Source organism: Podarcis liolepis (genome assembly GCF_965112155.1).
Source record: "Podarcis liolepis genome assembly, chromosome: 4".
Classification (NCBI taxonomy): domain Eukaryota; kingdom Metazoa; phylum Chordata; class Lepidosauria; order Squamata; family Lacertidae; genus Podarcis; species Podarcis liolepis.
In genome coordinates this window covers 51,229,738-51,242,741 of record NC_139558.1, presented here as the reverse complement: position 1 = coordinate 51,242,741, position 13,004 = coordinate 51,229,738, and the positions used below count along the sequence as shown (strand labels likewise).

The 13,004-nt window shown below is 42.4% G+C and overlaps 1 protein-coding gene across 1 annotated transcript in view; it reads right to left on the bottom strand.

The window, feature by feature from the left end:
* Positions 1-13,004, bottom strand: part of TMPRSS3 (transmembrane serine protease 3) — a 39,016-nt gene that overhangs the window by 6,251 nt on the left and 19,761 nt on the right. The window contains exons 3-10 of the mRNA XM_083500522.1: positions 12,422-12,593; positions 9,680-9,824; positions 9,093-9,200; positions 7,124-7,240; positions 4,966-5,089; positions 3,571-3,696; positions 2,266-2,309; positions 1,263-1,428 (exon numbers count right to left, since the gene is read on the bottom strand). Of these exons, the coding sequence (XP_083356648.1) occupies positions 1,263-1,428; positions 2,266-2,309; positions 3,571-3,696; positions 4,966-5,089; positions 7,124-7,240; positions 9,093-9,200; positions 9,680-9,824; positions 12,422-12,424 (833 nt within the window). The 5' untranslated portion in view covers positions 12,425-12,593. The remainder of the gene's footprint in view (positions 1-1,262; positions 1,429-2,265; positions 2,310-3,570; positions 3,697-4,965; positions 5,090-7,123; positions 7,241-9,092; positions 9,201-9,679; positions 9,825-12,421; positions 12,594-13,004) is intronic.

Here is a 13,004-nt window from a genome sequence, read left to right as displayed (position 1 = left end):
TATCTGTAAAATGCCTTGAGTCCATGTCAGGGAAAAAGGCAGGGTATAAAGTAGTAGTAGTAGTAATAGTAATAGTAGTAGTACCCTGCTGATTTCATTTTTTTCCTTCTAATGATGCATCCAATCCACCTATTGACATTAATTTGGTCAGTGCTGCATCTGTAGTCCTCTGCAGTCTGCTTCCTGAGGAATTTGTTGTTGCAATCCTTCACTGATAGTGCTTTTTATTTTATTTTAGTTGTTCCTCAGTGTGTACCATTACTAGGATGGAAGGATCTGACCATTTCAGTTCTCTCAGTTTCTCATTTTTCCAATCTTGAATTCAGTTCTCCACATTTCTGCAGCAATTTGTGAACCTTGCTGTAAAAGACCTCATGAAAATGTGAACTGAAATTGATTTCTCCCCAGGCCCTAACATCTGTACCTGTTCATATTTAACCGCATCTCTTATTGCAGAAGCTAAAACTGATTTTTCATGACCTTCCTGTGTAAAGAAATTGCCCTTCTTTTTCCTAGCATAGTATTGTGCCCTTTACACATCTCAGTAGTGACTAATAATAATAATAATAATAATAATAATAATAATAATAATAATAAATTATTTATACCCCACCCATCCGTTTGGGTTTCCCCAGACACTCTGGGCAGCTCCCAACAGAACATTAAAAGCACAATAAAACATCAAACATTAAACACTTCCCGAAACAGAACTGCCTTCAGATGTCTTCTAAAAGCCAGATAGTTGTTTATTTCCTTGACATCTGACAGGAGGGCGTTCTACAGGGCAGGCACCATCACCAAGAAGGCCCTCTGCCTAGTTCCCTGTAACCTCACATCTCACAGTGAGGGAACCGCCAGAAAGCCCTTGGCGCTCGGCCTCAGTGTCCGGGCTGAACAATGGGGGTGGAGACGCTCCTTCAGGTATACTGGACCAAGGCCGTTTAGGGCTTTAAAGGTCAGCACCAACACTTTGAATTGTGCTCAGAAACATACTGGGAGCCAATGTAGGTCTTTCAGGACCAGTGTTATATGGTCTCAGTGGCCATTCCCAGTCACCAGTCTAGCTGCCACATGTGAGAAACGTTACTATTGCTTCACTCCCTGGCACTGCTGCCTCATTTAAAAACCTGGCCAGTATGTGGGCAGGACACTTACTTCACAGTTGTGGCCCAGCTAGGATTGGGGTCAACAATTGGTTGGGAACAACCCACGCAATAGCTGTCTGCAGTGCAAAAACATGGTGAACGAGACATGGCACTTACTCATAAACACAGTGGGCTGCTGTTACAATCCACCAAGGGGTGATGATAGATCCACCACACAAATGATATCCTTGAAACTGAAGGCTGGCTTGCCATGGCCATTGCTGGGGCATCGACGCATTTCCTCCCACTATACGGGGGGCATACCTGGACCGAGCGCCACACGCTGTAGAAAAGGGAAAGTAGCATCACTGGAATCACTAGTGAGGAATCCTTATCTGGACAAGCTGTACATACAGAGATGTACCTAGGGTCCCTTGTGCAAGGAGCTGTATTAGTGCCCCTCCTGGGGAAAAGGCCCTTTAGAACAACAGCCACACTAGAAAGTACTACATTTTACACAAGTACTTGAAGTGTCTGGAGTGAGGATGAGGTGAAGAGGAAGGGCAAAAAAATCACACACCTTTGTGCTGCAGTGTGAGGAGGATGGGAAACTTCTCCTGTGTTTGATCTCACCGTGACAGTGTTGGTGCATCACTACACACAAATGCTTCATACACTCTATAGTCCAGTAGGTGTTTTTTGTGTGATAAAAAACAAACAAACCCACGCCTGAACCCCTAGCAGGGGCTGTTCTCGCTAACTCCTAGTTATGTCTCTGTGCACATATATTTTAAAGACCCAGTTCTTGAATCTAAGTCATGCTTAACTCAAAGAGACACATAAGAATATTCCTGAGAAATATATTGTCTTACTTTGGGGGTGTTCCCAAATCACTCTCTTTTTCTCTAACTCATCTGCCAGTTCTCGCTTGTATAAGTTTTCTCTCCTAGTTGCTAAATTTTTATTTACAGAAAGGAGATATTTCTGAGAATTGCTGTCAAATTTCACCCACTGGAAGGTCTCCTGTACATGATTTGACCCCTGGAAATGAATTGGAGCAGCTACCATGCTCTCAACTTGCATATTTCAATTTGCACAAACAAACTTTTAGCTTGCACATTCTCCCACAATTCTTGTTGTGAAACTGATGTTACATTCTGCTGTTTTTCAAAGCGCTTACCCAAACATTTTAGGATGATCACATAGCCTGAGGCACACTCTTCTCTGAAATGAAAAGAAGACAAAGTGATAGACCTGAATGCTTGCTACCTCTTTCCACTTCATCCATCAAATTAAATTGAGGTTCAATGTGTTACGTCTAAAAGAAAGAAAAAAGGAGCCCCTTCTTAAAAGTAGTCTTCCAGCTTCTGTTGCCTTTTCATTTTCATTTTTATTTAAACTGTTCTAATTGTTTTCATTTATGACATAGTATCATTGGTGGTATTTTTTGCTGCTTTTTAAAGATATGAAATTGCTTTGATTTATTTTATAAGAAGCGATTTGTAAACAGAATTAAATAAATAAATTAAAGCACCCTTCCTTTGTATTATTATGAGGCAATGGTTTTTTGGGGGGGGGGCTCCAGGGGTCCTGTGCACTTTTCTTTCCCTTCCCACCCTCCCCCATTGCTGCACTGGTTGTTAACTCTTACACACACACACACACACACACACACACACACACACACCCCAGATGGTGGTGGGAAGGGGTAAAATCTGTCCCCATTTCTTTCTTTTGCTTTGGGGAGGGAGAGAAAGAAAGAAAAGGACCTGTCTATTTACTACCTGCCACCTGGGAACAAGGGTGCCAACTCCTAGGGGCTGAACCCCTTTGGCCCCCCCCCCCAATATTTGTTAGTGGAGAACTGAGTGTTCGTTCGGGCATCACATGTGACATCACAACATCATACACAATGCTCAGACACAGCGCTGTCACACAAGCCGACAACATGGGAGCTCCTCCTTCTCCTGCTGCAGAGGGAAAGCAGCCCCTGGCCTATGGGGGTGGCAGGAAGCCAAGAAGCCCCTGGCCATGGAAGCCAGGCTGCTGCGTGACACCTAGACATGATGTCAGGGGGGGGCATCACTTTCCTAAGTCAGTGTGCCTGCCTGGTAAGCTGGGGTGGGGAGGAACAAACAGACCCCCTTTTCCTTTCCCCCACCCCCAAACAAAAGAAAGAAAAAGGGAACCATTTCCCCTCATATTGGCGAGGTGGTAAGATTGGAACAGTATTCTTCAGCCACCAAATGCCTGGGTAAACACAGATGTTTTCCAATACTTCCTGAATAATTACGGAGACAGGTGCACCTCAAAAGGGAGGGCATTTCACCACTGGGGAATCACCACTGAAAAGGTTCTGCCATGGGTCTAAGGGTATAAGATAGTGTGTACTGCAGTCCAGCCCTACCAGCAGGACTGGGTTGGAAGAGTTTATATTTTAAAATTCATGTACGTATCTTTCTGTAATTTAGCATCTGAGACATACCGCAAGGACGTGGTGTTCTGTGGAGATGTCAGCTGATCGGCTGACAACCAATGATCTGCAGCAACAAAATGCCTCTGAAATGCTTCTTCAATAGCGGTCACTGGGTAGGCCCTCGAACTCACAAAGCTGTAAATAACAGGAATTGTCTTGAAAATTCAGCAACATTCTGAACATTTACTTCACCTATCACATGGCTAGCCTAGCTGGCTTGCAAATGTTCGGTGGCTTGCTATAAAGTTTTTATGGAAATATTGCAAATACCGTAGTTTTAAGGAAACCCTGTATTAAACTAATGGATAATCAATGAACACACACTAAAATCCCACTGTGGCTTCTGATGGATCATAGAATCATAGAATCATAGAATCTTAGAGTTGGAAGAGACCACAAGGGCCATCGAGTCCAACCCCCTGCTGTTGTTTTACTTATCCATTCCCATTTATATCCTGCCTTTCTCTCATCATGGAGCCCAAAGCAACATACACGTGGTTCCCTGGTGGTATCCTATCCAGCCTCTGACTGTTGTCAGAACATGCCAACCTGAGGCCAACCTTCTTGCTCATATTGCTTGAGTATAGCCCAGAATTATAGTTTGGCATTTCCTCAAGAGAGAGCTAATGTTTTGGAGATCATTGGGGATCTCTGTATCTGAATGAGATATCAGTCAACCAGGAGTGAACAACATGTTGCCCTCCAGATATTATTGGACTATAGCACCCATCATCTCCGACCATTCACCATGCTGACTAGAGTCCAACAATATCTGGAGAACTGCAGCTTGCCCATCTCTGCTTTGTTGCTTGCCACCCTCCAGCCAGGGTGTTTATGTGCATGAATGAAAAAATAGTTTGCACTATCTGAAGGGATGGAATCAGAGAGCGAGCTCAAAGTTGGCTGAAGGCCCCTTGTGTAGGAAATGTGGAACTGACATAGGGTAGCAGGCCTGCTGGTTTTAGGGCTGTTTGCTACTTGCCTCCCCTTTGACTCTACCTTGTACATTTGTAAATGAAACATAGAGTCGCAACAAGTCTCCTGTGCCATCCTGTGTCAAAAGCAGGTGACACAGAGGCAGCAACAAAAAGCCCCTGTCAGTTTCTTGGCAAAGTTCTGTTAATGCCATTTGTTTGTTTGTTTGTTTACAACATTTGTATGCTAATCACATAACACAAAGTTATATTTCCAGGGGCTTTACTGATTAATAGTGTTTTTTTAGTAAATATGCACTTTCTGCAGAAATAAAAAATAATCAGCACTTTGCTGCAGAAACCACCTTGATTTTTAGTACATGGGTTGTATTTCAGAAAGCCGGGTGTAATGAGAGGGACTTCTCTTTTAAAGCAAGCAACAGTTTGACATACGAACCCTTCATTTCCATGGTCATTTCCTATACAGTACCTTGAGATACCTAAGTATTTACATGTAACTCTTCCATAGGTTTCTTGCCAGTTTTCTGAACACACAGTCCTCCAGGCTCCGTAAGCAAACACTTGCAACACAGCCTTCTTGCCACTCAGTCTGACTGTGAGATACAGAGAGAAAGGCCGTAAATAGCTAATAAGCAACTGCTGCGACTGAATCAGTGTACTAATGTACTGTGTCTCTCGAGATCCGATGAATTTTGGCATTGGTTTTTGTGCATTTGTTCCTATTTCATGCAATAAAGGTATTATTATTATTATTATTATTATTATTATTATTATTATTATTATTATTATTTATTACTTATACTCCGCCCATCTAGCTGGGTTTCCCTAGCCACTCTGGGTGGCTTCCAACAGGAGATTAAAAATACATTAAAACATCAGTCATTAAAAACTTCCCGAAACAGGGCTTTATAACAAAATAGGTTATGAATGTAAAATTAAAAAATGCTATCTTGAAAACTCATGAAGGTTGAGATCTTCTACCCGCTCCTTACTCTGGGAGGGGGTAGAAGCCAAATCCTAGGGGTCAAGGTCCCTTCACCCCCCAAAAAAATTTTTTTTTGATGGCCATTGCCATTCAAATGGTATGTGCACGCCACATCCTGTAATCGATTATGCGGGACAGGCCTTACCTGGCTCTCCCAATATTTATTCAAGTTGGCACGCCTGCTCTGCTCATACTCTGCACTTGGCAATCTTCTAGAGCAGTGCTTTCCAAAATGTGGTACATGTGCCCTCGGGAGCAGGCCAAGAGTTTTTGAAGGGTAAATAGCAGAATTTGCTCTAGTTTACAAAAAATAATATTATTAAAACTACTCTCAAAGTATCTTCACCTGAGAAGGGACACGGTTGTAAGACTAAACTCTCAAAAGCTTATGCAATTACAGTAAGTTTGGGAAACATTGTTCTAGAGAGGTAGCCATATCAGCCTCTCTCAGCCAAAAAAACCAATGTAATGTATTGTGGTGCCTTAAAGGTTGCCTCCAGAATTTGTCGATGGGATTCAATCATGTACTGGGGTATAAGTCTGTGTCATTAAAATGGATTGAAGTTCACTGTCAAAATAAATCTGATTTTTTTTTAAAAGCACAAAGGACTTTTGTGGCTGGGAAACTGATAGGGAGCCACACTAAAAAGTTTGGGATAAATGACTGGTTGACAGGAAACGATTTAACCACAAGGAAATCAGGATGGATGCTTATTGTAGTATAACTTCCCCTCAAGCAATTCAGCATGAATGTTCAATAAAGCACAGTCATCATATGACTTCTGCGTAATCTTTGTGCGAGCAAATCTTTGTGTGCTTAATAATCTAGAGAAGCCCAAAGATAGAGATGGGAGATAAATTCAAATTTCTTTGCTTTTTCATAGAATCATATCATACAATCATAGACTTGTAAAGTTGGAAATGACCCCAAAGTTCATCAAGTCCACCCCTCCCTGTAATTTTTAATGAGAAAATACGTAAGTTGCACTTCTTGAACCAAAACACAGCCATTCTTCTAAATTTGCACCTCTCCCAATTTTGCAATGCAGTTCTCCAAATAATGTGTCTACAACTGCATATATTATGGAAAACTTCATATAAAAATGCATTAGTGAAAATAACATGCAAAAATACATTATATTAGGGGAAATTACATTCAAAAATGTATTAGGATAAATGTGCACTGAAATGCTGACAAATTTCAATGATTATTTTTTTTAATCTGCAAATTGCTGTGGAAGTGTGGAAAATTGGATTTAAGACTGGGAAAAAATGAGAAAAGTAAGAGAAACAAAAATTGTCAGATTCATCCATCCCTACCCAAGGAATAACACATTTATTTGTGGCACAGCCATTCTGCCATTCTGCATAATTTCTGTTACTGATATGCACCTTCTCTACATGTGATCATGAGCTCTCTTGACCTAGAAATTGCCCTCAGTGTCCTGCCATATTGAAAGGTAACAATAGTAACTTCTGTTCGTGCAAAAAGAATGCAGCAAACAATGGTCAGCCATGTTTTGTTTGGGAATATTGAGTGGAATGTTTCAAACAGAGCTTGGATTTAGTTTTTAACAAAAAATATCAAAACTAAGTTTTGAGGGGAAGTAGCATGTATAATCCAGAATCAAATCAAAGTTACCACATCTATACTCATCCTCTCCATCTCTACAGTTGAAGACTCCATCACATCTTGCTGTTTGGTCAATACACCTAAAGGACGACCTGCACCGAAATCCCCCAATGCAGTTGAAGTAAACTGACAGGATGAAAGGAAATCATATCAAATTAATACAGCGTATCCTTGGCTTGGCAGCAATATGATGATGATGATTAATTTATATACCACTTAATTGTAGTAAAGCCTCAAAGCGGTTAAGATATATTCCTTTAGATAAACATGCTGAAAGAAGGTTTGAAAGGGAATTTGTGAATTACAGACCTAAGATAGGGTTGCCATATTTCAAAAAGTGAAAATCCGGACACAAAAGTTGTTAGTTTTGCTCAGAGTTGTTGACCTTTTTTGGCTAAATCTTTAAAAAGTGAAGTTTTTGAGCTATTTTAAAGAAAATCCACCAATATTTTGACTTCTGACATGGGTTGCCATATGCCCAGGTTTCCCCAGACATTTCAGTGATTTCTGCTTGGGCACTCTTTCTGAATGCCGTATCCAGATGTATGGCAACCCTACGTAAGACAAGATAGCATTGTCATACTTCCCCAAATACAGAAGCCAGCCTGACTGGCAGCTGAAATTTACATCAACGTTGGTGATCGAATAGTTTCCTCACCTGATCACTGCACTTGAGAGTGACAGTTTAGTTTAGAAGGCCCAGGGCAAGCTGTGAGGGATGTATTGGGGGGGGGGCTCAGGAGTAATGGTGGAGACACCTCCATCATTTGTGGCATGAGATGAAACTTAGCCATGTTCATTCATTTCTATGGCTCTGCTCTGAATAACACCCCATATTTCTCAGACTTGGTTGAACAGCAGATAATGGCACGTGATTGGCTGTGCTGGACCACCTGATTTCCAAGACCAAGAGGATTCTGGTCTGAAATGTTAAAAGTGTCCAGGCTCAAATTGCCATCACATTCATCCAGTTGTCCTGATGATGCAAACAGAAAGGAATTGATGCTTGGTCTGCAGAACTCCATGCACCACATGAGCCTCTTGGGCTTGCCAATTGGAAGGTCAGTGGTTCAAATCCCCATGACTGAGTGAGCTCCCGTTCCTCTGTCCCAGCTCCTGCCAACCTAGCAGTTCGAAAACACGCCAGTAGATAAATCGGTACTGCTGCGGCAGGAAGGTAAATGGCATTTCCATGCACTCTGGCTTCTATCACAGTGTTTCATTGCACCAGAAGCAGTTTAGTCATGCTGGCCGCATGACCTGGAAAGCTGTCTGTGGACAAATGCTGGCTCCCTCAACCTGAACGCTGCAACCCCATAGTTGCCTTTGACTGGACATAACTGCCCAGGGGTCCTTTACCTTTACCACATGAATGCTGCATCCCAGAGTTCCACATGCGCCACAGGTCTGAACCCAGTCACTATGTTGCACAGGCAGCTATAAGTCAATCTCAATACAGTGGTACCTCGGGTTAAGTACTTAATTCATTCGGGAGGTCCGTTCTTAACCTGAAATTGTTCTTAACCTGAAGCACCACTTTAGCTAATGGAGCCTCCTGCTGCTGCTGCGCCGCCAGAGCAAAATTTCTGTTCTCATCCTGAAGCAAAGTTATTAACCTGAAGCACTATCTCTGGGTTAGCAGAGTCTGTAACATGAAGCGTATGTAACCTGAAGCGTATGTAACTAGAGGTACCACTGTACACTGGAAGTAATCATGTGAGCTGATCCTAACTGATATCTTCTGGCAGCGTGCATTCTGTTGATTATGGCAATGACTTTATTAAATACCAGCTCTGTTTTATAGATCTCATGCTGAGGAGTTAAAGTGTGTGTGTGTGTGTGTGTGTGTGTGTGTGTGTGTGTTTAAAATCAATAGGCAACCTTTGGCAGCATCCTATTCTCAGTAGGAGACTCATAAAAAATGCAGACTCTTGAATGGTTAGTTGAGAACCTAATAAATAAGTTATTTGGCACTCACCTCCCAGGCCAATGGCAACTGCTATGATTACAGTGAGTAATAAGGCGAGGATAAGGGGAAGCTGCCCGAGTGGAATTAAACCATGGCACGGAGGTGTTGAGATCTCTCCTGGAGTAATAAAAAAGCAAGAAACAACCTCTGAACAGGACATACAACATTAAATTTTGCACTAATTATATTTAATAAAAATAGCATCAGTTGCATTCATTCTTTGATGTTCTATTTGATATTCTGATGCCCTGCATTATATACAGGCAGCAACCATTTTAGGTGTGTCCAATTGATGTGTGATTGCTGACACACAGGTCCTTTTGGCCCGGAAAAGGGCAACATGGGGGCAGATTTCCGTACCAGTCATACCTTCCAGAATAAATATGGATCTGGGCATGTTTTCTTGGATTCCAATTCCCACCATTAATCATGTTAGCCAGGGCTGATGGAAGCTGGAACTCAATAACATCTGAGGGGTCCCCAGTTCCCCATCTCTGGTATAAGTCATTTAAGATTTCCCTAAATCTGAGGGGTTAAAATGAGGTTCGGGAAGAAAGGGCCCCTAATTTCCATCCCAGAACTTCTTGCATTCTTACCATTTTCATTTTCACCGGGATCTATTTTTGCTTGTTGCAGGCAGAACAATCTTTTGTAGAAAAAGCAGAGCTCAGATCCTGGCAGTTCATCTTCTACAACGGAGACAATTTCAACGGATCCAGGACTGGAATCTATTTCTTCAACCTTAACCAACAGAGAGAGAGAGCACAAACACACAAACTGTTAGATAATGCAAATTCAGGTCAAGTCAATTACCAAAAGAAGACTTTCTAAGTTTTTTCTTCTTGGTGCAAATACTCACACTGCTCTAGGAAAATAGAGTTACTGAGGGTCAACTGAAAACCCATTTTGCTTTTATTGCATGTGACCAGTAAGGAAACTTCCAATTGCACTGGGAAGGGGTAAGAGATAAGCCTCCACACTTCCACACAATCTACTTTCCTGGTGCCTGTAATTTAGTAAGAAAAAACTCACGCCACATATCTAGCTAATGTCTAGTTTTGCCCTAAACTATGAATCATCAAGGTCAGAATCTCGCCTCTGCCATGAATGAACTCAATGGGTGATGCTTGGTAAGCCACACTCACTCAGCCTTAGCCCCCACCCTCAATCTGTAATATGGGGGATAAAAATACTGATTATGAAAAGCGGTGCATGCTATTAGATACAATGCAATGCATTGCCAACATCTTACAAAATCTTTCCAAATCCCAGCTGTCTTGATTTTAGAGTTCAGAACATCAGTCAAGTTTGGCCCTTGGCTAGAAAACATTGGTCGATGAACTTCAAGGACTTAAAGTGTTGGTCAACTCTGTCTTTCGCTATTGCTACACTGTCATTAATTTGACTCCCAAGAAGAGTCACACAAATTACTCCATTAAAAGCCAAAGATCTTTCCTCGTGCCTTAATGCAGCTGTAAACAACCCATTCAAATTAGGAATGCACACAGAATCCTCTCATCTGACTCACAGAGCCTTTTAAATTCAACAAAAGAACCTTTCAGCCTGGCATTCCTGGTAGACATTAAAGTGGAAGGAAGAGTGAAGTGTTCGTTGTAACAACTATTTATGGTCTAATTTGGTGGTGATTGTTTTTTCTCTTCCATAGGAAGGCTTTGGAATGATTCCCACATGAGAGGCATACATAGAAAGCACAGCTTGCATCAAACTGGAAAGCCCACCCCAGAAAGATTCATGAGCAAACTATAGCCCTGTCAGCTCTTACTCATAGATATTTCCTGCGGCACATATCCATATACTACTAATTTAGATTTTCCTGGCCTTAACTCAAACCAAATGCTCAACTTAGCCTCATGTGCAGCTCTGGACAATGTGTCGTGATAACAGAGAACAGTCACAATGATCCAACATAGAATCAGATGTGCTTTGTGACTCCACACAGGCCTAACTTCAGCCTATGTGGCCTATATCAAGTTTAGCCAATATGGTGCCTTCCAGAAGTACATGAACTGCTGTTTTCATCATCCCTGATCAGTGGCCATGCTAGCTGGACCTAATGAGAGCTCGAGTCATCTCGTGGGCACTGCATTGGCTACCCCTGGGCTAAATGAATGCAAATGGGAGGAGAGAGGCACTATGGCAGCAGAGTCTTCCCTGGGCTGAACCCATTCATTCAAACATGTGCAGGAAGCCTCATGCATACACTGGCCATGCACCCAGAAAACTCTCTACAAGCAGTCTGATGGTGGGATGTAAGCTGGAGGGTGGGAGAGCCTGACACCACAATGCCAATATGCTCCTCCATCTAAGTATATTCATATAGTCCTGTTGGAACATTAGGAGAGGGTGTTGCAATGTGGCCTGTGCCTTTGGGCATCTCTCAAATGCCCTTCCCCTACCAGTGACTACCTATAATCACCTCCCCTATTTTTGGAACTGTAGAGAAGAGTTTCCAGGATGAATTGTCCTAAAATCCTTATGAATTTCCACTAGGACTTTAAAAAATAAATAAATTCACAAACCGCTGTGGCAATGTGGAGAACTGTTAGATGTCAGGGACTGGGCAGAGGAGTGGTAGAGACCTCCCCAACCTGACTCTTCCATAGAAGGAGACAGCTCAGAATTACAACAGGGGTTTGAGGGAGGTCACAGCTCAGAGGCAGATGAAGGGTAGAGTAGGAGGAGGAGGAAGAAGAAGAAGCACCAGAGGAGAGACAGCTGGTGGACTCAGTGTATTTAGAAAGCATTCCAGACCCCCCCCCCTCCTAGAACACGGTGGGCCTTGAAAGTAGGAGAGCAAAGAGCTCTAAGGCAAAAGGCCCTTTTCAGCACCAGTAGCGATGACTCATGAGGAAGTGGGAGCGATGGAGGGGGTAGGGTTTCACTCGGAGCAACACCATTACTCCAAGAGACTGCAATTCTAAGCCTCTCTCTGTGAATATTGAATAAAAAGCATTGGTAAGAACTTCCCTTGTCTTATCAATTCCTGGCAAGCTGTTTGCCCATCCCTAACTATAACTCGCATCATTGCTGACCAGTAGCTATGATGACCTGGGCTGATGGGTGGCTACCGATTCCTCACCCATGGAGCACAGGATGTAGTTTAACGATTGCACCAACAGGGTACAGTCACTAGGAACAGCTCCTGTGCATGCGCACTTGAGATGGATGAGTTCTTACACCCCTACAGTTCCCATTACAGCTTCCCTCCTGCCTCGTTCTTGAGAACCAACTACTCTAAAAGAAACAGCTTTTCAAAGTATGGGATGTGATAGAGAAAGACAAGAGAAATGTTTGCCCTCCGCTAGGGATCCACTTACCATTGTTGCAAGCCCAACGGCTTTCTCTTTTCATTATAAAGCTTAGCCAGCTAGAAAGCCTGCCATCCTCTCTGCAGATATTTTCATCTGGAATCGCTAGCTGATTCATTGTAGCAGATGACATTATTACTGGCGTCAGTGTAATTCAACCTGTCCAAAGGTATCAGGTAGCCTAGAATGGCATCGTTCCAAGGACCAGGAAGGTAAAAAGGCAGCAATCATTTTAATTAACTGTAATCAGTAACGTGGAAGTATTTGCAAACATAAGGCAATAATCTCTGACCATGTATGCTTGCCTTTTCATTTCAGGCAAAACAGAAGAAACTGGTTATTTGGCTGGGACAGGATGTCTTCATTAATTCAAAGGATCCTGCTTGTGGTGGAGCAAGCGCATCTTATAAGATGATCCCTAAATAAAATAACATTTCGGTAACAGAGAAGAGATGTGCTTCCAGGAATACTGGAAAGATAGCAGTGGCAGTTATTTAATCTCTCATACGCATTGAACCAACAGATATTTCCGAGATATGGCATGACAAGTGAAAACAGTTTTCTGCTACTTGAAGACTTGATGCTCCTTGCT